A 25,747-nucleotide genomic window follows, 5' to 3' on the forward strand; every position below is an offset into this window, starting at 1 on the left:
TAAAATGTATAATCCCGAAAGTAAAACTGTTGATTTATTAATTTTAATGATATAGGATATAGGTTTAATTCTGAAAACTGAACATTAAAAGAGAAACACTCTGGGATAAAATTAATTACTCTTTATCTTTCAATATATACTAGATTATGGGGGAAAAATAAATGTTGACTATCGTTGTAAGTGTGTAATTCCATTTTTTGTTCATTTCCTCCCACTTACTTCAGACAATACGTACTTTTTGAAAATTATGTTGGTAGGTTCACAACTTCACAAGGGACTAACCCTTGTTTGTATAAAACCTTTTATTCACAAAACATGTTTTTATACCTCCTCCGTTTTTTATGGTTTACTGCAGACTATTTTTTAAAGACTGTCAATATAGGGTGATGATATAAAGTAAAAGAAAACATATTTTTCAACATAGCAACTATAATTTTAATCCATTTGCACATAAATAATTTACAGTTACAATTAAGTGAAGTTAAGTTATTTTATATATCATACAAATACTTCACATATACAACTTAGATGTCTATAATATAGTATGTAGTATACTTAGTCCGTTTCCTTAAATAGATAAGTTATAGTTTTAAAATAATTTTATACTAGTGCAGTAAATAGACAAAAAAAAAAATATGTCTATAAAAAGACCAGATTTTTTCGTACATTGCAGATAATTTTTTATACTTGTTTACATTTTTTGTCATCTGATTTGGTCTATGCGTTATTCAATGTCTTCAGAAATACATATAATTTAGGTCACAAATTCTCCAAAATTACATTATTGCCTATAGTATAAATATTATGCGACGTAATTAATTTCTGCACCTATCATACTTATTTCTACTCTTAAATTAACATTATCTATACTTTCTTTACGTTAAAGCTAAATCAAATTGTTTCCTAGGTGGGAGTGGGACAATCCAAAACATGCTATTCTAAGAAATAATACTGGTTTTAAAGATGCCTTTTTTAGTTTAGGAACAATTTCACTTACATATTTTCACTTTCAAAGAAATGATATTTAAGACTTGTCTAGAAATTTAATGCATATACAATAAAAAGGTTACATTAAATTGACACAAAAACAAATAACAACTGCAATCGAAATATATACCATTCTTATTAAATTACAATTTAAAATATTTACATATATATAATATATATTATTTATTACTAAATTAACACTAAAACATATCATTATGTTGACTAGATAAAGCATATTTGCATGTTATTTTTAAAATAATACCTTCATAAAGAATCTAAAATGATTTATACTAGATTTTGTGCTATTAATAATCTAGTTACATGTTTTTATGTTATACGATACCCTAAGCGTCTGTCATTAAATCAATTAGACAATTTCGAATAATTTTAATGCACATTTATCGTATAAACATTTGTAAATGTACAGACAAATCTTATTATTATAGTATAAAAATAATGAATAACAAATAAAAAGTTTTCTAATTTCATACTACATACGGCCTAAACATGTCCATGCTCGGTCTAGCGCCATCTTGGTTTAGAACGACCAATCCACGTCTATTGTTTTCTAAATTAGAATTGAAATTTGCCGCTGCCATAGCTCTTTCCCTTTCTAACGCTATAATTCTGTCCCTATCGAGCATTTGAGGAGGCTTGACAGCTGTCAAATCTGCCGCCATTTGCTGCTGAGGTTGTTTTTCAGGTTCCGATTGCGGTAGAGGGAGTTCTTTCTGTTTGTTCTTCTCTTCGGCTTGATGACTGACGTGACCATCCTTTGTTTTCGTATCTTGTTGCGCTTTCTTCGATCGTTTCCATTTCATTCTTCTATTTTGGAACCATATTTTTACCTATGAACAAAAATACTTTGATTAAATTAGCACGGAAACAGATTTTTTTAGATATGTTAACAATCTTTTTCAATCTATCTTTTATTCATCAAAAAGTTCTAATCAATCTTCATCATTTCGTAACCATTGTAAATAACATAGTTATTATGTATATAGTTTTTATATAAATATGTTATTCATTAATAAATAAAGAACAATTAATCCATAATTTATGTGTATCATCAAGTCTTCTTTGTTTTTGCGATTTACTTTTTGCGCTGCACCAAACCACTTCGGAGATTACAGCACATCAGCGTAATACATCAAAATGCAAAAACTGTACCCGCGGGTGCGAAGAGATTAATCTTTAAACCCATATGAAACGCCCCACGCAATAAACTTTATGGCTAACATTCTCCTCCCCCATAATCTTGTCAGGACATTTGTAAGCTCAAATCCTGGCCAAAGCATCACTCACACTGACATTTTGCTTGTGTCAAATAGAGGTTGTTTTACGTGTCATGACAAAAACATTTTAAATCGTGTCAACTTTTGTTATAAAATTGGTTGAGCTAATGTTTTTTATTATGAACACATAGTTAGGAATACTAAAAGTATACTTATTCTGATTTTTACTTAAATTACAGATATTTTTAGTTTTTTTTAATTTTTAATTTAGTTTACTTGTTGTTAAATATTACAATTACAATTTACAATCTTTAGGTACGCGGATTAATATATTTGCAATACTTTACGGTACTAAATGCCACCTTATTTCCAACCTTTCAAGTTCTAACCTCTAAAGCAAAACTATTTAAACTCAATATACGTGTTATTACCTGAGTTTCAGTCAGCATAAGACTAGTCGCCACTTCAAATCTCTTGGGCCTAGATAGGTATTTGTTCATGCGGAATTGCTTCTCCAGTTCTAAGAGCTGTTGTGATGTGAACGCGGTGCGAGGTCGCCGTGTCTTACCGAGCAGTGCGTGTGGTGCTCCTGCGAAATAGTCATTGTAGTAAATCGTTGAAATCTTTTATAAGAGTGCGATTTATTTTCATATCCATGTAATTGTTCCTTAACGTTTCAAATTCAAATGACTTTATTTTGTTGAATAAAAATTTGACCTCACTTAATTTGTAAACTAGAGGTTTCTTCAAATTTGTATGTCTTTTTAATTGAGTATACTTAGAATTCAGCATGTTGTGTAAAGACATTTTATAATTTTTGCATTGTTTACGTTTTTATGCATTGAAAATTTGGATTTGAACGACAACGGGGGCGGATTGTCAGTATGTCAAATTCGAACAGATTAACTAAATTCATGTCGAAGCTAGTGCCATGACTTAATAAATAGTTAAAGAGTCAAATAAGTAAATCTCAATAATATCCAATGTAGCACTCAACATTCAAGCGTTTCATTTCAATTGATAAGCAACAGGGAATTGAAATTACAAATCTAATTTATCACACACAAAACGCGCCGCCGCAAAACTAAACCTATAAAAATGATAATTATCAATTAGCTTAACAGGATTGGCCGCGACGCAACATTTGGTTGTGTTTGCACAAGCCGATAAATGCGCGCCCAAATCCACGCATCTGTCAACTTTCGGCGGGAAACTGTCATTGTGACGTATTGATTGGTCTTCTTTACCAAAACGCATATCTATAAAAGCTCTATAGAAGATTATGAATGACTGTTAAAATATTGTGTACAAAAAAGTATTAGAATGTAATTGTTTTTAAATCTAAGAACATTTAATTAGTATAAATAGTTTTGAGCATAGTGAAATATCAAATAAAGAGGTTTTTTTTTATAAGATTTATTTTAACGATTTTCAATCTATTTTAGTGGCAGCAATAACTGCAGTGGCCAATGTCTTTGTTAAACAATTTAAAAGGTTTTAAAAGTTGTCTTTTATTTTAAATGGCGGCGTGTTCTGGCTGGAGTTTAAACATTCAAAATATATTTAAAAATACATTAAACGAAGGAACGCGTCCGAGTTAAGAGAAGATCGTGCTTAAGAGTCCAAATTGAAAATCAACAAATAAAGATTGTCATGTTGACTGTACGTGACTTTTCTTTGAACTGTTAATGGTTGTTTGAAGTGTTCCTGTATTATTATAGTTATAATTCTCTGATACTACATGCTTATTATTATAAAATTCTATGTAATGATGTATGTTTATCTGCTTGTTGTCTTAATGTATTCTTAATTTAAATTTTCTTTTTTTTAATTTATGTTTATCGTATACTCGTATTAAAGTGTTTTCATGAAATGTTTGAGAAATACAGATTTTATTGTACAAAAGATCGGCACAAACGTCGTCGATAAATCCATTGAGCAATAAAAAAGCCCTAACGTCCTCAGATTAAATTCTACGTAATCGCTGGCTTGTATTCCGCTGGCAAACCACCTAAATCTTCTTCCCGCTGAAGTTCAGCGTGCAAGATACTCTACTTTAAAAAACTGTATTAGTTTTAAAGCTAATAGATGAGCAACATAAGACAGAGCAAATGCTAATCTTACTAATATTATAAATGCGAATGTTTATATAGATGGACGGATGGATGGATGGATAGATGAATGTTTGTTATCCACAGAACCGCTAAACGGATCTCTCTGAAATCTAGCGTAAATGTAGTACATAGTCATGAAAGAACACATAGGCTACTAATTATGTTTTTTTTAATTCTGCGTGGACGGAGTCGCCGGCAACAGATAGTTTAATATATAATTGCGTTATAAATAACTCGCAAACGCTATTCTTGAATAGTTACATAACAAATATAATAAACTATAGCCTAGGTCGATTGGTGAGGTTATGGTGAAAAATTACATATTAAGATATATGTGTAATGGCATTACAACTTACAATGCAAAGAAATTATCAATAAAAGTAGTTTGGTGTAACATAACCAAAGTAGAGCATCTTGTATGTCAGCCAATTGGAAGTGTAGAGTCGTGCTCGCGAAAGACATTAATATCGGAAGACGCTACCGATATTGAAGGCAAAGTTTAGACATCACTTGTTCAATGTTTGGTAAAGTAAACGATATGTTGTATTCAGTATACCAAAGTTTTGTTTATAACTAATTAACACCTTAGCTGCGGCAAGTAAAATCTTAAACCTTCGTCTGGTGCGGCGGCGGGCCAAAGTGTGCCCCCAATGATTTTTCCGCCAGTGCGTGGCAGGCCTTTCTCGACCCACCAGCATAAGGTTAGATTAAATCGCTATAACTTTGCGAAAACATAATATAGGTGTGTACTTTTTGGACTGTTAGAAAAACCTTGAACCCACCTTCTTTAGAGTTGATTCGCCCCGGGATCTGCCAAACAGGAAAAGATAATTGAACCAGGGAAAGTGGCGGGTCGATATCGACCAGCACCGCACTAGAAAGTATTTTTAGTAGTGATGGAAAGACAAAAATAAGGAGATATCGAAAATAAAATAGAATTGTAGAAAAGAAATGAGAAATAGTTTATTTAATTATTTATTTATGCTTGTCTTTAAAACATTTCGCACAAAGATTTTGTGTGCACATCCTATTTTTTTTTTCTTGAAGGAAAATATCTATTTTTTTCTTGAAGGAAAATACATATCTATTTTTTTTCTTGAAGGAAAATATTTCCTCACTGCTGTCACTATCACTTTTATCTGCCTCGCGAATTAGTTTATTTTCCAAAATTTGTATTTTTCTTTTGTTTCCTGCCATCGTGCGTCGTTAATTTTACGAAAAGAAAAAACGCGACGTACAGTTCAGTGAGATGGCTCAACACTAACTAGCGAAGCGGGGCGCTCCGTGCGGTATCGGGTCGCCAACCGCCTGTTGGGACGGCGGGCCGCGATAGACCCCTGCCGCACCGAGTTGATATTTTTCACCGTCAGTGCGTGGTAGGCCGATAAAGGCCTGCCGTGATTTTTTATGAGATAATCGTTCCGCACCAGTGAGAAGGACATAGTTTTCTTCGTCCGCACCAGCTGAAATTCCGCGGCAGGTCGATATAGGCCTGATCCGCAGTGAACGTGTTAATAAACATTATCCAACAAACTTTTACTAACATATCAATATAACAGATAAAATGTGAATATATAGATTTGGTAGTATTTTAAGAAATAATTAGTACATAATACGTAAGTTTACGATCATTGTGCGAATGTGAAAAGAGTATAACAAGTTGCCGGCGTTACTGTTTCCGTTCAATTATAAAATGGCTTTCTATAGCTGAGAAAATATTCACTAGATATCTTTCGAATACATAAGATTTCAATTTTTAATTTAATTTTACTTTATAACATTTTCAACATAAAATAATATTTTAGAAACAAAAGTTCGTCCCAAAAATTAACTCTCGACATCTTTTATCTACTAAATAAGCCAGATACCAAGACAATTCGCTTTAGACATACTTCGTAAAATTTCAGCTACTTCAAGCTGATTTCAACATAGAAAAGTAAATATGTAATAACACATGAAGTGGGCTGTTTATATCTTAACTGGGGCTCCCGGCGCCGGCGGCGGGCGGGGGCCGGCAGATAAATCAAATTACGTTGATTGCAAGTCTTGCGCTCAGCGGAGCGTCGTAATTTTATTGTCGTGCGTCTGTGTTTGCTCTAATCTAACTAAGTGATACAGTTATTAATAATTATACGTACAAACGCGGTTGTATAATATAAATTCTATGTATTCTTGAGTGTGACGGTTGACTACGATTGACTTCTTCAATTATTCGACCCGTTCGGTGATCGTTACTTGGAATGTTTACAATATTAATATTATTAATTTACAGTAGTTTGTATATACATGTTTGGCGTAGGATATTTATTTCATATACTTAGCCCAGTTCTAGTTATTCTGAAATGTATAGTTACATCTGAATTTGATTAGAATGAAAGTATGAAACGTAATTAGTACTTAAATGGTAATTTTATGTGAAAAATACTTAAATAGATTTCTGATAAATATCCTATATAGTCCAAAATCCGCCGCGCATGGAGTTTCGAAAATTAAATAGTGTGTTGTAAATCAAGCGTAAAATTAGTGTGACCATCCCCTAACTTGTTAAATGCTAACATGTTGATCGTAAGTTGAACCTTTAATAGAAAAAAATCACCCTCTATAAGGTACCATTTTATTTAGATACTTGCTAGCATTGAAATTACCAACTCGTTTAGTACATTATAATTTGGACGTATTAAGGAGGGGTGGTATTTATTTAATATTTATTGGGGTGATTAGTTTAATGCTCTAAAAGTGAGGGTCGTTTAATTCAGAGCAGGCGCGAAATTTATTTCTGTTTATTGTTCGCTAATTTGTTTGTTTATAATTTCGAACAATTAAGTTCTTCGATGGACGATGTAACACAACTGGTCGAATTTTAATTGTTGCCTTGTTATTATTAAACTCGTTTGAAATAGTAATCGTAACGTTATTTGTGCAAAAGTTCCTAATGTTTTATTAATCTATATATCTATATATATAAAAGAAAGTCGTGTTAGTTACACTATTTATAACTCAAGAACGGCTGAATCGATTTGACTGAAAATTGATGGGGAGGTAGCTTAGAACCAGGAGACGGACATAGGATAATTTTTACCCCGTTTTCTATTTTATTTTTTATTTCGCGCAGACGGAGTCGAAATAAAACATACAATACATAAAGTACATTAAGTTTGGGATGAAAAAAAATATAAAATTGAAAGGTCTAAGGTGTCTCCAAAGATTGTTGTAACGTAATTACAATCCTAAAAAAATCTACATCCTACAAGTAATAAACAAAATTTAATTAAATTTTATAGTAACAGTCAAATTATGTCTTCTAAACTTTTGTCTTTGACTTCGAATTAGTAAGGTCTTTTAGTATATGAAAGCTGTTTACTTATGTTAAGTATAATTCAAAGCGTTAATAACCGGAAAATAATGAATGTCATGGTACAAGGTAGTGCCCCGTACTTCAATATTCCTTACGTTAAGTAATAAATGGAGGCGTCGTTTGTACACCTCTTGAGTACATAGAGGTGACTAGAGGGCGTGAATAAACACATTCGTACTTTATAGTTGTATACCAACTAGAAAAACAATTTAATACCATAATGAAATTTTAAGTTTTCTTTCGTTGAATTATTAAATGGCATTAAACAGCTGCCTACGCTAAGATCTCCCTTAGTGAGCACTTAAAGTATAAGGCAATTATATTTTTATTTTAACAGAACTTAAGTAGTTGTATCTGTATTCCGTTTTATTACATTATTTATATATTGAATTAGTGCTAGTGTGTAGACCACTTTGAATTTTAGTACAAGTTAGCGATGTAAATGTAACTAAAATGAAACTGTTAAGAAAAAGACATCAACGAGTTTCTCAAGGAGGTCATGAAAGCTTTATAAATTATTTCCGTATTATAAAATACGTGTTTACTTATTTGCTTAGTTTATTTACATTAGTTTTATACAAATAATACTTACACATAACAGATATATCTATTCCTAAAATTATTTTGTATGATACAGACTCAGTGCCTAACCCGGGAATGGAACGCGTAATTACATATTATGTATTTAATCCAATGCTGAACATTAGTCCTTTTTCTAGAACTTGGTTAAGGCGTGGTCGGATAAAGGCCTACTTTAAATGAAAAATAATACTTAATACTTATTTTTACTGTTTGTAATATATCGATTTCTTTACACAAAATTCTTTAAGCCCAATATTTTCATTACATGTTCGAGTTCATAAAATACTTCTGGTCAAACATAATGACCGCTTGGCCAGTACTGATTAAATAGATTCCTTACTGAAAATCCACTCTAAATTGTCCCTTTTTCCGACAACTTAACGCTACGCTTCACTAGTGTTGGACTGTTGAATTGTCGATAACATTTTGTAATTGCGTACTTGTCGATAATTTTCATGAAAAAATAATGTTGCAAGTGCTGCCTAGGAAAACTCACTACTAACTAAAATGTTGATTTATATTTACGGTGTTTGAAGAGTTTTATTGAAAGCATAAAAAAGAGACATTATAAATACGAATGTAAAAGAATGAGAAAATAAAGACAATCTGTAATCACTATTAGGTATACCGTAATTATCTTGCTCTTTTAAATTTAATAATCGACTATTACTTAACAACGTATTAAAACGAAATAAAACAATAATCAAGATATCGATAGAATAATGCCACGTTCCTTCGCGTCTCTACACGTGGATCTAATTTGTCAAGGGCCGCACAGACCCTTTGTTTGTGCGAACAAATTGCTGCCTGATAATTGGCTTAGGCTCCCCTGGGGCCGCCGGCGTCGGCCGGATGACGACACACTGCCACTACGAATGCTAAATGCTAATGTATATTACTTATTGTGTTTTTAATCTGTTAAATTTAAAACTGCTTAATTAGCATAACATAAAAACCCCTGATTAATAAAGAAATATTGTAGTAGAAAATATAAAAAAGCGAAGCAAAAGAAATAAGTTTTTGTTGATTCATGTGTTGGTCTATCAACTCGAAACCTACTGAATGAATTTTAATAGAAGTCAAGGGAAAGCTTAGATATATTATAATGAAGTTTTATAAATTAGGGTAAACATAACGCAAAGGGTTAATAGGCTTTATAGAAGATATGCATAACTTTAAGAGGATATATAGATATTAATAAATGTAAATAAAATCTTGAATTATAGTTAATTTAAATAAAGCGCAAAAGTAGAATTTATGAAATGGCAAACACTCTGTCCAGACTTTTGGCGTTCGAAATCCCAAAACCGCGTCACAGGTTAAATTTTAAATCAGATTAAAAAGAGAAATGTTTTAATTAACAAGTCACGGCTTAATTGGGAAGTGATTATTTAATTTTGGACGTTATATATATTATTGATAAGGTTTTAAATCGCCTGATAATTGATAATTTGATTAATTACAATAAAAATACATAATAATTAAATTTAATAAAGTCAATAATCCACATATTAATTTAGATTTTAATAGCTATTAATTTTGTTACAAATATTCAACTTTGGAAGTTACATTCATTAAAATATGTCAATGATTTCATTATTTAAAATTCATTAAAAACATTAAAACTACGAGTACGTACTAAATTCTACCTATTATTGATGTGCATTAAATAAAAATGTTTAAATTTTCAAACTATAATATAATATGAAATGTAATTTAGTAATAAATGTCGGTAAGTAATTTTATTGCTCACTTTAACATTAATGGATCGAAGCCCTAATTTCTGGGGAATAAATCACGCAAGATTTGCACTCAACACCCCGCCAATAAAATGCCATCCAGGGCCCTAAAGCGGTGTCCCGACCCGACATATGTGATAGCTGTAACCATCAAATGGTGCTTTTACTTAATGTTCATTCATAATGATACGTATTTCTACGTCCATAGATAATAGAATATTGAACAATAAAAAAGATAAAAAAGGAAAAAAAAATAGCTCGCACTAACCTAACCTCGATTAGGTTGAAATTAAGTCGATCACAATTTGACAATCGTCGACTTAATTTTAATTATTTATATTCGTTATGAAACGAAAGTTCTTAACCATAGGTAATAGAAATTTTGAGAGCAAAAAGGTAATAAAGGCAGTTTATCATTTTAAACAAAGCGTAGTCTTTTGATTGTACTTCTTATCCTTCCATTCAACAAGTGTAGAATTATCAGATCATTCTTAAAACAATACTTTTATCTCCGGAAATACCCTATTTCATGTCGTAATTTATCAATCAACTCAAGACTGAGAGGCTTAGAGATTTCTGATACAAAAACAAGATACCAAAGATCTTTACAATCTAATCCATCACGCAATTTCCGCTGCTCATACTTCAGCGTTGTACTGGAGATTGTTATTTAGTCAAATAATTTTATTAAGAGTGTTTTCAGCCAGTTAAAATTTTCTTCTTTTTAAAACGCTTTTTTTTACTGTACTACGAGTATAATTATTTTAAAGTTAGAACATAGTAATAAAGAGGTTTCAGTTAATCTAAAAGCAACTGAAATAATTTTCAAACGTCCGAAAATGTTTTTTTTAGCAAATGTTGTTATCTATATAATCTTAATAATACTATAAATGCGAACGCTTAAATGGATGAATGGATGGATGTTTGAAGCTATATCCAGAACGGCTCAATAGATCTCAATGAAATTTGGCATAGGTGTAGAACATAATCTGTAAGAAGACATAGGCACATATTTTGTTTTTTTATATTTCTGCACGGACGGAGTGGAGGGCGACAGCTAGTAATATACAAATATATGTTACCGTTTGCTAAAATATTAGTGTGAAAGTCTATCCATGAAAATTAAAATTACACATAACGTCAAATAACTGTTATAGTTTTGATGTAATTAGAAAAAGAGGCCCAAAGTAAAGAAAATATAATTTTTCGATGAATTTTTGGCGATAGGTGTGACTTTATCATTGTCTAAATATTACCTATTAACCGCATGAGTTCTATTCACCTTATCATTTTATTCTAGCTTTTATTAAGATAAATATATTTCTGTAGGATTCTGTACGTTATCGTGTTACTTGGATTTAATACGTCTTGCGAAGACGTACTCGATTTTAAATGTATATGATTGATGAGACATAGATTAGATTGAAGATATATTTGTGTTTATTACAATTACAGTCATATTATATTTTACATTCTTTGTGACGTTGACATTCTTAAGAGACTTTTACGAAGAATGGAAGAGAAAATTATTCATAAGCTAGGCCATCAAATTTTCTATCTAAAAAATTAAATATTTTGTACATGGAAAAATTTTTCAAACAAAGCTAATATAATTTCAAAAGCAAAACATATGACAAAATCTTCTACGTTTGTCAGATATCTCACGAATGTTTATTATATTCTTATTTATAACCTAAAATATTTCTAGATATAGTTAAATAATAGTATAATCCATTCAGTTGTAATGTTGTAATAATAATTTACCAAAAACCAATAATTTCGTAAACATTTTAATACTTCTCTGTGATTTGTGTCCGACTTGTTTCAGATAAAAACTGTCAATACAGTGAACAGTACCGTTTGTGAGTGTGATCAGTAGATGAAAGGGGTGTCGAATGTGAACAGGTGACATGTGTGGACAGCAAACAGAGCGGCGCGGAGGGTGCGCTCGCAAATACCGACTTAATGCTCTCGCTGATTTACCCACTGTACCAAGCTCGGATAAAGCTCACAAAACCGTATTTATGACATGTCCACAAAATTATTATTCATATTTCCGTTTCTAACATTATTAAATTGTATATAATCTATAAAGCAGACGCCTGATATATCGTTCGAGAGAGATTTAAATATTTACAAGGGTCATATTACAAATTCATTTTTTTCATAGAAATTTTACATAGCTATAAAACGTTCCTATACATTTTTGAATTAGAACACAACCTCTACCTTGTTAGTAGCCATATAAGCCGTAATTTCTAGTAAAAACCCCTAAAACTAACTTACTAAGGTTGGCAAATATTAATACAACTTGCACTCTCAAAGTCATGGCCCAGAATAAAAAGACTAAAGAGTGATAATCCACCTCATATTATTTGCAGTAAAAAAAGAATGTAACTTCTATCCACCCAAACTATTCTTATTCTTGGGAACTCGCAAATAATTTAGAAAGAAAATATTTTGCAAAGCTTCAAAACTACGTTGCTTTCATTTTATAAAAGTATTACGTAATAGGGCTATTACAATGCATAACTATTTATACAAGTCCCATATAAATAAAGATCGTAACCCCTCGGATTTGTGCAGGTTGCTCTGTTTGATGATCAATTAACACTAAAAAGCGCCATGTGCTGCGACGGCTCCCTAGCGACAATCATCGGAAAACCACGTCCAATGTTAGGGGAGAGCTTTGGTAGTGTTAAAAAGTTAAACTAATTATAATCGTTAAAAAAACTTAGACAAAAAAAATGAGTCATGACGTTTGTAAATAGTTTGAAATTATTTTTTTTTGTTATTGCACCGAGTTCTTATTGTTTTCGTTATTCCGTTTGAGGAGCTTATATACTTAATCTATAAGTTTTTAATCAAAATAACTACTTTTTTTGGCAAATTGTTAAGTAACCGGAAGTTTATCAAAACTTTTTAATTGCTGTTATTTCTCCGTTTGTTGTTAAATGAAAAAATACATTAATATTTTTCTACAAACATTACAAACTAAACTAACTAAAACCCCTTCAACTAACCTCCCAATTCCGGTATCCGATGGTAGAACATCCCAGTTCTTGCCAACCACTCGAGCTGCATATGATGTAAGACACGGTCGCCGGGGTGGTGGAAAGCGGACGGTAGAGGTGCCCCCGGAGGCAAAGCCCCGGGTTGCCCCAGCTGCGGGTAGTTGAACAGCGAAGACTGAGCTGCGACCAGTGCGGGATTCTGCGGTAGTAGGCCTGGTTTCGGAATTATACCTGACGGAAAAATGTTTATGTTAGTCACTAGTTCACTTGTCGACGTCAGTATGTCAAAAACAAAAAAGACAAGCATTTCATAGGTCGCGTTCTATAAAGTGTGTGGTGGTTTGATTGCACAATGATTTTTACCACATAATCACATCTGACGTATTGAGGTCTGGTTGAACTCAATTTTTATTTTGCGTGATGAAACGAAATGTAGCATTGAAGCAACGTAAACCAAGTGTCTGAATCTTTTGAATTATACCAATAGTATTTTACTGTATAGATCTCTATGTAACTCACCAGGTCTATATGTTTCATACTCCTCGGCCGCGCCCTCAACTCCCGGGGAAATGGGGGGGCTATAGCTCTCCGATCTGTTCCCGTCGTCCGACCCCGGTGTACCACTCCTAGGACTACTCTGTCCCGACCGCGGACTCTCACTCTCCACTCTATCGAACCCCTGTTCCCCACGATTCTGACATCTATCTATAGTATTCTGTTCTATCTGACTCTCGTAATTCTCATTCTGATATCTCGCTATGTAATTCTTATTCTGTATAAACGATAGATATTTTTGCTGTGCCATTTTGTCCTGTATAGATGTCTCAGGTTCTATATGACGTGATAATAGCGCGTCGATACAAAACGATTTCTTTCCTTGATTTATTATTGTTTTATCTTCGTCGATGTGTTTGTAATATTTCATGTTTTTCGGGCTGTTGGATTGGCTTCTGTCCGGGTTCGAATCCTGGTCTATTTCCAAAGGTTTCTCCTGCATTTCATCGGAGTCGCGCCGGTACATAGCTTGAGGTAGAATTTGCGATGACATGATCTTCAGTTTATGTATTCAATATGTTTCATTACTGTCCTGAAATAGATTAAAACATTGTAACCGTGGATTCACATTGCCGAATCAACTGTACATACAAACTCATCTTGTCACTCTCATTCTCTTAAAAAGAAACAAAGATAACGATATGCTTTTTTTTCAAGTCTTTCGCCAATGAAAACCTACGGTTAATCTAACAATTTTTAAATCTTAACTCTCAACTACATCCTAGCAGTAAACTAGACTATAAACAGTCAAATATATAACTGATAAAAAAGGAAATTATTAATCAGAAAAGCCATACACGTTAAATCGACTAACCATGCCTTAATTTTCCCATACTTTTACCAACAATATCAATTTTATTAAAAAAAGATAAAAAAGTAATAGAGTGGTTAACGCTTAATTAAATTATATCAGAGCTCAACTGGTAATAAAACCATCATCGTATTTTAATATTCTGTTATCGAGTGCAATGGAGACGCGACACGCGACGTCATCAGATACGCGATATTAAAACATATAGTTCAAATTATATACTAAACCCTAATCAAACTACATAAATAATATGAGTATATAATACATAACACAGTGTGATAGAGACTTTTCAGCGATGGAAAAGCTATGAAAAAAGTTTAAATCATTAATGAAGTTTAAACATTAAATAATTTTCCAGAAAAAAACTTCGTGTTTTTTTGAAGTAAGATCACGTAATCACAGATATCACAAAAGGAAACATACATTTAGAGATTGTAATTGACTTTATTTAATGTGTATCAAAATGTTCAAATACAAGCTCGTTGAAACTCTATCCTATGGAGTTAGATCGTAAGTAACATACTCGTAGACATATCAATGAATTCTATGTATAAGGGCCAAAGTAACAAATTGATGATTTTTACTTTTTTGTGTTAAAACTATCTCTTAGTTTAGTTAATGAAGTAAAAGGTCGTATACGCTCTATTTTCCTATATGGTTGAAGCTTTGAGAGCCTCTCCTGAAAAGTAGTCAATTTGCACATCGGCCCTTATTCATAGGAGCCATCGATATATATCCTATAGATACCTAATGCAGAGCATAAAAAAGAGGCGAGACAAAAGGCCTTTGTTGTCCTAAATTTCCTCAGTTTTGTCAATTTCATTACATAATTTACCTATAAGGAAAATTGTATATAATCCCATTTCTTATGTTTATTTTTTGCTTGCTGTTGCCTGCGATTCCAACCGTGCGGAATAAAAAAAAAGACTTAATAAGAAGCCTGTGTACCTATTCTTCTAAACTATGTTCTCCATCTATGCGAAATATCAGCGAGTCCAGCGAGTGTTTGTTAAAAATTTATGGGATTAAATTTGTTTTTAATTAATATGATAACAAAATAAAAATATTTTAGTGTATTTTACATTTCTTTTTTAAAGACTGCATTTTTCCGAATTTGGAAAATAAATCATTACACTGGTATACTTTACGTACGTCACGTAGGTACACTAATGACATTTCGAAATCGCCCCGCGTTTAAACGCTAAATATGTATGGAACTATCCATCTTACTAATATTAGGAATGAGAATGTTTGGATGGATGGATGTTTGTTAGAAGGTATCTCCAGAACGGCTCAACTGATCTGGATGAAATTTGGCATGGATATAGAAATATAGATATATAGTCTGGAAGAATACGTAGACCACTGAATAAGTTTTTTTTATTTCCACGCGGACGGAGTCGCAGGCGACAGCTTGTGGTTTGGTAAGTAAATTAAAAATTGATGCACAAAATTCAAAGGCACCAAGGAAGAAGGTGTTGTTAATTAACATTAGGTTTATTTCACAAAATATTTTTATTGTGTTTAAATTACGGTGGTACAAACTTATCAAAAATATTTTAAAAGCAATTATCTTCTTGAAAAGCAACTATCAAACTACAATATCTTACCTTCGTTAAAAATAAATAGTGAATTAAAACATCTAACAACACACTTTTAAAAACACAACACAAAATGTTCTAAAATTTGTGGATGAAATGGTCCACTTCCTTTTTAAACGATTAAAAATTTAAAAAAAATTAGAACGCGATCTGTCAAAATTGGCGCGCTGCTCTGTCTGAAATCCAGTCCCGAGCACTAGTTACAAACAACTGGATTATTTTATTAAAGCGACTGCTATCGCCCATTATCGTCCCATATTGTACCGTATGTGGACAAAACGACGGGGCGTTACTGTATCGCCAGCTTAACACGACCCATAGACGCCTTAATATATTTGAAGTGCGAAGTTCCTTTGTTGCTGGTAAGTGTTTACGCCCCACCCTTTTTTCGGCTATCTCTTTTGTATTTCGGTCATCTCTTTCACTCTTGAAAGCGATGATGTTTCCGTACGAGTGGCTTCATGACTTAGCTGAGTACTGGTTTTAACCGCGATACTGGATTCCGCATTGTTTGGACTTTGAACACTTTAGAGCTTTCGTTTACCGTTTTAATTGCCATTTGTACGGAAAATAATTGCACGGAAAATTTACTATTATTTGTTACAATAAAACTTAAGTTATTTTGAGTACTTTACGTTTACTTTTTCCTAATAATTATTAAGCTTATGACTTCAACTTTTCATAAAAATCAATTGATATCAAAATGTTCCAGTACTTAATTTAGTTCAAAATTTCAATTCGAGTTCTTTTTAGTTCGGGTTAGAGTTGAGTCGATTATTACAACATTTTACATAAAGGTTTAGTTTTTTTTAAACAAAAGTATGTTTACGAAATATACTTAAGTAAAAGAGTTTTTATACGAATAATAGCTCAGAATACGACAAAGTTAAAATATACAATCAATTGAAAATTAAATATTTTATTACTGATTTTTTTAATTGAATACTGAAACTTTTACAATTTCGGTATACAATTTAAAAAAATCAGTGGCAGATCTGCTATAAACCAGATTTTTTTTAACTAAGATAAGAAATATATTACAAGTCGTATCCCTGAAATATTAAAAGTTATTCCATTTTATAAATCGTAAATTTATATTACCCGCTCAATTCATTAAAGACACACGTATAAATAAATTCAAGATGTAAAATCTCCATAAATCCTTACAAGCTGTTCACAATCAAATTCATACGGCGCTCGCGAATTCTAGTAATCAAATAATTTCATTAGGCGAAGAAATTTCTACTTAAAACAACGTTTGCACACGTTTTCTGAACGCAGCCGGTAGACAGGGATGGGTATATTTTATTTCTTTTTTCTCACTCCATTGTCTCTATAATGAGGGGCGGAACGAGAAGTTTTCAAGCCAATAGCGCCAACGGCAGATAAAGATGGCAGGATACTTTGCTTTACAACAAAGACAGAGAGATGTAGGGTTTTTCTTTGACATATTTATAGGTTTGACTTCCAGCGATGAATAACTTCCGAATGCAGTTGCCGCCGAACGAATTAAATAGATTGCTTTGTACTCGTAGTAACACTTGTTTCTGTAAATATTTTGAACTATTATGTTCATGTTTTATTTAACTTATGACTTTATTATAAGTCTAAGTATTTTATCCTTATAAAGTAAGACCCTTTTGATTATAAATAAAAATTCCAACAATCTCTACTATACCTCGGCGAATAGACTTTGAATTCTTGATTCTTGCGACAGGATTTGTGCCATTCTACTGTAAAATTATAATTGTAGACTGTTTACGTGCATTAGTTATAGTAGAAAAATAATGCTAATAGAGCCTTTACAAATTTATCGAAATCCAGCAACAAAAAGCGTCTTAATGGATGTAAACATCATATGAATTATACCTATATAGGTACCTACGGATCAAGTATTCGTATGTTATATACGCATGAAAAATTATGTAAAAGATAAGGAATACGTCAATTATGAAGAGTTATAGCAGTAACCCTGTATAACGTATCCGATGAAATAAAAAGATAAGTAGACAGTAAAAGCGTGACAGAGTACAGCCTCAGTGGCTCCTAACGCAAAAACAACATGGCGGACGTTATTTATGGACAAAGTTTCGCGCGCAAATTGGACTCTTGACGTTTAAATACGATTATAATGTTTCCCAAATTGCTTGGAGAGGCCCAAATTAATTCTATTCCATTTGTTAGATGAAATAAGTCAGAGGGTGTTGAATAATGTATAAAATTAAATGTGACATTTTTTTAATTTTAATTTTTGATTAAATATAAATTTTGTAATTATCAATACATAGTATAAAACAAAGTCGCTTTCGCTGTATGTCCGTATGTATGCTTAGATCTTTAAAACTACGCAACGGATTTTGACGCGGTTTTTTTTAATAGATAGAGTGATTCTTAAGGAAGGTTTGTATGTATAATAAATGCATAATATAGTAGAGAAACACTGATAAATTTAAAGGTTTCTAATGTGAACGCTGTGAACGTTGTGTATAAAGACATTCTGTAGTAGGTATATTTTGCATTGCACCCAAGTTGCATTGCACCCATATACCAAAGTTAAGTCCTTTAAAAGGGCATGCAATACACGACCCATCTATAATAATTGTCTAATTTTGTTAGATCTTTTCCAACCATATATCGTAAAAAAAATTCGAGTATGCCTGTCCTGAGAGCGTCGGTGGCTCAGGGTTTAAGCACTTGACTTGTAATATGCAAGTCCTGAGTCGAATCCCGCCATGTACCAATGTCCTTTTCGATTTACATATATGTACGTTCTGACGGTAAAGAAAAACATTGTGATGCAACCTGCACATTTCTACGAGGACATTTAAAGATATGTGTGAAGTCAACAAACAGTCACTGGGCCAGTGTGGTTGACTATGGCCTAGTCAATGCTAACTTGAGTAGGCTCCGAGGCTCTCAGTGGAGAAGTATAGTAAGCTGATGATGATGATTCCTGTCCTAAGTGCATTAAAAAGTTATTTACTCTACTCCAGCGTATTTTCGACGGTAATTGAAGACCGGTCCCAGAAAAATAAGTAAAAGAATAATAGATAGTGTCTATTTGTAGTAAGAGAAGTCTAAAGTCTTAGGGAAGTGTTTCTGTTCTTAAAGTATGCACCCTTGTTGCAGTGTTTTTATTTATTATGCGTGGCACAAGGGGAACAAATGTAAGCATTTTTTCTGTAACTTATTCTGATTTGAGATTCGTATACTTACGCGTGTTTAAGAAAAAAATTGGACGCCTATACAAGTTTAATTTCACCACAAACAGAAAAAATACAGATCAAGGGAGAAATGTATGAACACAAAAGCGAATTGGAACAATATAATTTTGAATATATACTTATGGGATTTAACAGGCGTAGAGGCCAGCACCAACAACAACATCTGTTGCACAAATGAGTCGGCTCTCCTGGTGAAATACCACGACTACACAAAGGATAGGCGTGAAGTGGAAGCAATTCCGCGTTTCTTCCGATGAGTGTGGTGCCGGAGCCGTAACTTTAGTCCTCTTTCCCTTCCCACCCTCTTCTTATTACGAAAGGATGGGAAGGGGAAGTGGATTAGACGGGAATGCATAGGTAGGGTAGGGCGGGGTTAGTTGAGCAATTTTTCACTTGAGCGGATGTAGCTCCTCAATGATAAGTCTCAATGAGTTGTAATGCGGCTTGATGGATTAGTCATTTATCCCTTAGCAAAAGTGTTCATAGTAATTTTTTGTAGCAAGTCGATTTTAAGAGCTACAGCTGTTTAAATGCGGAAAGTCAAGTATGCTCAATGTACCCCATAGGTGAGGTAAGTTGAGCAAGGGTATGGGGCAAGTTGAGCACTAAGAATGTCTAACCAAACTATGAGTTCAATGTTAACTAGAGATGAAGTAAAATACGTGTTTGACAATCAGCTCTTTATTAATAGTCTTTTAGTGACAGAACAACAAAAACTTAGAATAATTTTCTTTGGATAATAAACTGAAAATAGAATAAACAAAACATCAACGAATCTTAAGACTAACTTCAGGATTAAATTCAGTATTTTTGTTTAAAATCAGACTTAGATATCTTAAAAAAAATAATAAGATTTTAGCAACTAAATAAGTATGTTAGTATTGCAGCTTTCCTTTCTTCTGTTAGTCTTATCTGCTTCTCTAGAACCAGCCTTTGAGTATGGTCGTACAATTTCCGGGGAAAATACTGGACAAAGGTCGTCTCGTTTCATTATTTGTTGCTTGGACAAGCTTCGGGTTCAGCTTCACTGGTTGAGGCACAGGGAGTGGGACTAGGATCAGTACTGGACACCACAGCTTGCGCTGGATGATCTTTTTCCGACTCGATAGTTTCTGGTTCAGAACGATCGATTACAAATGATGGAGAAAACTCATCCTCAACAAAAACGTTTGCATTATACGGGAAAAAGCCTGTCTTTTGGAAACCGTTAACAATATTTATACTTGTTTGAACAGACGGCAACGAATTAGCCACTATTTATGGTTTATCATAAATAGTGAGGGTTTTCCCCGGGTTGTTTCGTCGTATGGTAAGTTGAGCAACTATAGCTCAACTAACCCCAACCCGGAATTTTAAAATCAAAGCGTCTTTATAAATAAATCGTAAGAATTGTACCCAGAATCTCTTTACATATCAAAAGTACAATAACTCTATAGAAGATTAATACTTACCTGGTTGAAAACATTCAACAATTGACTAATACAGACGAAAAGTTGCGATAAACGACGTATTTACTTTTTGGTCACAAAATAAACAAAACGCTCTGGTGTTTCACGCGTTCGTCCAGCCACCATTAGCGAACGCGTGGTGATTATCCCTCCCGAAACTCTTTCTTTTCGCCATACAAAGCTTATGCGTACAGTGAATAATTTGCGAGATATTTCGATTGCCCAACTTGCCCCTATGCTCAACTAGCCCCGCTCTACCCTACGAGAAATATTCTTTTTCTATGCGTAGGAAGAGAATATATTCGTGAGTAGGGGACCTCTCGATTACAGGTAGGTAACGCATCTGAAATTGCGGATGTCTATGGGCTCGCTCGTTTGCCACCTTATGATAAAAAAGGTACAAGTATTTCAAATTTCTAATAAAATACTAACATTATTTATTGATTATCTAAAATCCCACAAATCTAGGAGATAAGGATTCTTTTAAAAAGCAAATAATTCACACTTAACTGACGTTATCTTTGACAGGTGTCAGATGAACGGACGCCATCTTAGACATGTGTCAAGCGCGTCGATGATTCATAAATTAACGGTGTGATTGTGAACGGTGAGATGGATGTTGTGAGATGGCATTATCTGATGATAACGTAATGTCGCTCTTTACGACATTATTTAACTTGTTGGTGGACATTCGTGTCAGATAAAATGAGGATATGATTATTTGCTCTTTGGTTTTCTGGTTGGCTCGCCATAAGATCTTCATTTATATTTACTAAAATTAAACAAAATATGTAAGTTTTACTGAGTAAAATTTACTCTTAGCATAACTTAGGTCGACAAAGGACTTAAGAGTATTTTATATGGGAAAATTTCATGATTAACTTAATTTAACTTAACAAAACGTACTTGTTTAAAAAAGACTAGGTAGGTACACTCTACACATACAAAGATTTAAGCAATGTGGCACTCTATGAAAATTCCACAAAAACTTTAGTACCATCCTTGATTTTGGTTTACATCCTGCCGGTTATTATACAAATATTTATTACATCTTTTTTCATCCATGTAGGCTATTAACAACGATTAAACGTATTCTGCAGTATAAGTATTTATTATAGTTTCCTCTAAAGAGAACGATGCAAACTTTTCACTCACTTAATATTTGTGTATAGGAATAATTATGAAGTACTTTCCCACAGCAACATAGCTTATCGAAGCCATAATATGTTGACTCTCTGCGTGTTTGTTTGTGTGTTTTGGCAAAATACGGCGATAAAGTCGACCGCGGACGTTCACACGCGACTGGGTAGGAGACGCATCTTCGCTGATAACGTCTCGGATAGTCTGATTTCAAATGAATCAAATCCAAACAAAATATACGCTGATTTACGTTCACTAAATATGTGCATGCATGCTCGTTTAATAGGCAGGAATATAATTAAATTATGAATCAATCTTTTACTATATCTGTTAAATCATTGTATGAGATTTTAAATTATTAGTCACTCTTTTGAGAATTCAAATATTATAGTATCTTGGTGTATTTCAATAAAAATCCAGTCTTATTTGGTTTTGTTGAGTTTGTGCCGTGAAACTGAAGGGGACGTAGACTTCATTCTATTAAATGTTGAATCTAAGTAACCACTCATACTTTTTTATTTCAAAACATAATACTGTTTTAAACAACATTTATTTGTCCCCTAAATATAAGTAATGCTTAAATTCAAATATATTCATATCTATATAATTTTTTAAGTAATGAAATCCTGCGAAGTCCTTGGATACTTACTTTGTTCACCTTGTTAATAAATTTTCTTGTAAAAATTTTAACAAATTAATTTATTAGGACAAGTCTCATATTACAGTTGTCCGTTTGGTCAACACAGTTCAAAGTAAACACATAGATTAATTCTGACAGTAACAGGTTGGTGAATTACAGGCACCTAAAAATCAATATAGCGTTTTAAATGATTTCTAGTGTATTCAAATACAAGCAAATTCATAGTGCAATAATATACGCACTTACTTATCTTGAATAAATATTTAATTATTATTTTTATTGCTATTTCCCACACTTTCAAATTCCGTACAGTAAAGGTTTGATATCAATTGTAAAAACTTCAAGAAAACTTACGATAAAACGTTGTTTATGGGTAATGCAGATATTCCAAACTGCATCGAAATTTAAAATTAATTATTAATTATTAATTGATACATAGATAGATATTTATAAAGACTTTTAATTAATATTTTCTCGTTTTTATAGAGTGTGATCCTCGTTTGCATGTGACATGATAAAAAAATCATCAGTTGCATGATTAGGTACCTGCACAAATTACGCCAACCCGTGTAAATCATTCAATCAAAGTTAGTATCATTATCTTATTATTAGGTATTATTAACTAAATCTGCTGCTGTAGCCAGTAACAACTTAAAAAGTTACCACGTAATCATCGAATATGCGTAAAGTGTACAAAAAATTATATTCACGCAATCAAGTTAACTACGTCTATTGCTTTTCGTATCCGACTGCCACATTCAAAGGTTACTTAAGACATCATGTAGCGTGTATTTTCTCATTTAATAAATCCATACTAAGCAACACACTTAGATATCAATTAAAGAATAAGGTCGAAAGTATTCCAGAAAAATACTTCTGTCTTGAGACATTGCGGTTATTTAAATAACCAACATGGACAGAAACTACATAATACATAAGACTATTATGATTATGTAGTTTCTGTCTATGTATTATTATTAAATTCTGAATATCTAAAAATAATTTCGGTAGTTCTCTAACAGTTGTTTTTTCCGCTTGCGCTTTTAATATTTTATCGCTTTATCAACGTTGCATAATTGACAGTAAGTGACGCTAAGTGAAGGTAAACAGTGGCTACCGCAATGAGATATATTCATAATCTCTTGATATACATATTCGGTATGGCACTGTTTGTTTGTCACGTTCTAGTATTTTTGAACAAAACAAAAAAAACTTTAATTATCAATTACTAGTTGTCGCCCGCTACTCCGTCCGCGCGGAATTAAAAACATGGTCTATTTGTTTTTCCATACTATGTTCTACATCTATGCCAAATTTTAACAAGTTCCGTTCATTCATTCTGGAGATATCTTCAAACAAAAATCCATCCATCCATCTATCCATCTAAACATTCGCATTTATAATATTAGTTAGATGAGGTGTCGCTGATTTAGTTTTAAACTAGTTAATAAATTTTCTGCTCAAGCCTCTGTCTTTTAAAGTCATAAAACCAACTACTGAATGCGTTGCAATGTAGTTTAATTACACTAAAAGTTTAGATTTATACGCTGTTAATCACAAAAAAGTTCATTGTTACAAAAAAGAAACGTTTTGGCAATCGTTACCAGATGCTACAATAGTTAATTTTCGGTTGAAGCTCGATCCAATATAGCGTTGAGTTTATTTCGATATATCTAATACCATATAATGAAGTAAGCCGGGAAATACTATCACACACTAAGTGCTAATGGACACTAAGTGCTACTGTATATCCCAGTAACAGATAACGCGTGTTAGTAAATTGTTTTGATTACGATATTTTGTTACAAAATGATACGATGACGTCATCGACCATATAACAAAAGACGGCATAGTTATCGTCCAGTTGTAAATAATAAAAGACGATTGATCTTTTTACTTGAGAAATGTTCCAGTGTCGATGTAAAAATTCGATACCAGGTCATCATTGAAACTTCACCGACAAAAGATCCTAATGTCTTGACATCAGTTTTTATAGCCGAAAAATTTTTATAAAATATATCGTCATCTCTCAGATTATGTTTAAAAAGATGAGAAAACATGACATGTTTCCATTTATTATACAAGCTGTCGCCGCGACTCCGTCCGCGCGACTTAAAAAAGTAATTAAGCCTATGTGTTCTTCCAGGCTATGTTCTACGTGTGTGCCAAATTTCATCAAGATTCGTTTAGCCGTTTCGGAGATACCTTCCAACCAACATCTATCCATCCATCTTAACATTCTCATTTATAATATTAGTAAGATAATTCATACAAGATAAAGCTCATGAATGCAAAAAAAAATATCAGAGACAGATTAATTTCCTTTGAGTTTTCATTTATAGCAGTAAAGAAGTGAGTAGACGGCAGACCTCAAGATATAAGGGTGCGTACACACTGATGTATATAAAGCGGATCGTACAACAATACATAACGATAGGTAAGTGGGTGCGATTAAAACAATTAGCCGGGGATGAAACTGAGAGAGTTGCCGCCTGGCCTAAGGCATAAGAGCAATGAGGTCCACTAAATTAATAAAGTTTATAAACAAAAATTAAAAAAATATAATGAAACCCTATTGACCTTTTTCTTTAATTAATTCCATATTAAGTTAATACATAATTTGTGTTTAATTAATTTGACTACAAGTTTAGTTAATTTACATCTTCTTTTATACACATTATGAAAGAAAATTATATACTTGATGTTAAGTACCAAAGTTCAATAGTGTAATTTGAAGCGCACTTTCCCATGATACAGCTCATATTGATGGCATGCTTTTGACGCAATAATGCAACCACAATTTGACTCAGCTGCGTGCTGAGTTAAAATAAAAACGGCCAATCTGACAAAAATATCACATTTCTTACGAGACCTCTTTGGACTGTTTCGAAAAGTTTGTTTTTTTTCAAATGTCTTGAGGAAAGCTCGTGACTTGTGACGCTTGGTGTGCTGGGTCGGGGGGAGGTGGGGGGTGGCGCGGGCGGCCGTGGAGCGTAATTCGCCGGGTAATGGCTCCCCCGGCATATCTTTAATCTGATCGCTAATTGGATGGAGTACAGGGCCGAACTCGAAACGAGTAATATTAATTAAATTTTTTTGTTCGTATTTTTATTAATTCTGGTAATTTTATGTCATGTGTTGTAAAGGTAGGCTTCGCTTTTTTGGTTTTGTTATATATTTTTAATTATTGATAACGTAGAGTTTTAATGGTAATACAAAAAAGCTGACGATTTTTACTACATATAAATCATATTTATATCTTATCAGTGGATAGTGGATATTTATAACCAGTGGTTTTACAT

The 25,747-nt window shown here is 32.7% G+C and overlaps 1 protein-coding gene across 1 annotated transcript; it reads right to left on the reverse strand.

Moving 5' to 3' along the window:
• Positions 1-1,423: 1,423 nt before the first annotated feature.
• On the reverse strand, positions 1,424-16,187 carry LOC106715237 (motor neuron and pancreas homeobox protein 1). Its single transcript, XM_014508474.2, has 5 exons — positions 16,003-16,187; positions 13,546-14,113; positions 13,036-13,257; positions 2,654-2,811; positions 1,424-1,835 (listed from the first exon to the last, which is right to left on the reverse strand). Exons 2-5 carry the CDS (start codon positions 14,072-14,074, stop codon positions 1,473-1,475), a joined length of 1,272 nt encoding a protein of 423 aa, XP_014363960.2. The 5' UTR covers positions 14,075-14,113; positions 16,003-16,187; the 3' UTR covers positions 1,424-1,472.
• Between the last annotated feature and the right edge of the window lie 9,560 nt (positions 16,188-25,747).

Source organism: Papilio machaon, chromosome 19 (assembly GCF_912999745.1).
Source record: "Papilio machaon chromosome 19, ilPapMach1.1, whole genome shotgun sequence".
Classification (NCBI taxonomy): domain Eukaryota; kingdom Metazoa; phylum Arthropoda; class Insecta; order Lepidoptera; family Papilionidae; genus Papilio; species Papilio machaon.

Coding starts and splice junctions, on each gene's coding strand:
- LOC106715237 (XM_014508474.2), bottom strand. CDS start 14,074: ATGTCATCGCAAATTCTACCTCAAGCTATGTACCGGCGCGACTCCGAT. Junction 13,258..13,545: donor GTATGAAACATATAGACCTG/GTGAGTTACATA, acceptor TTTTTCCGTCAG/GTATAATTCCGAAACCAGGC. Junction 1,836..2,653: donor TTATGCTGACTGAAACTCAG/GTAATAACACGT, acceptor TTTTGTTCATAG/GTAAAAATATGGTTCCAAAA.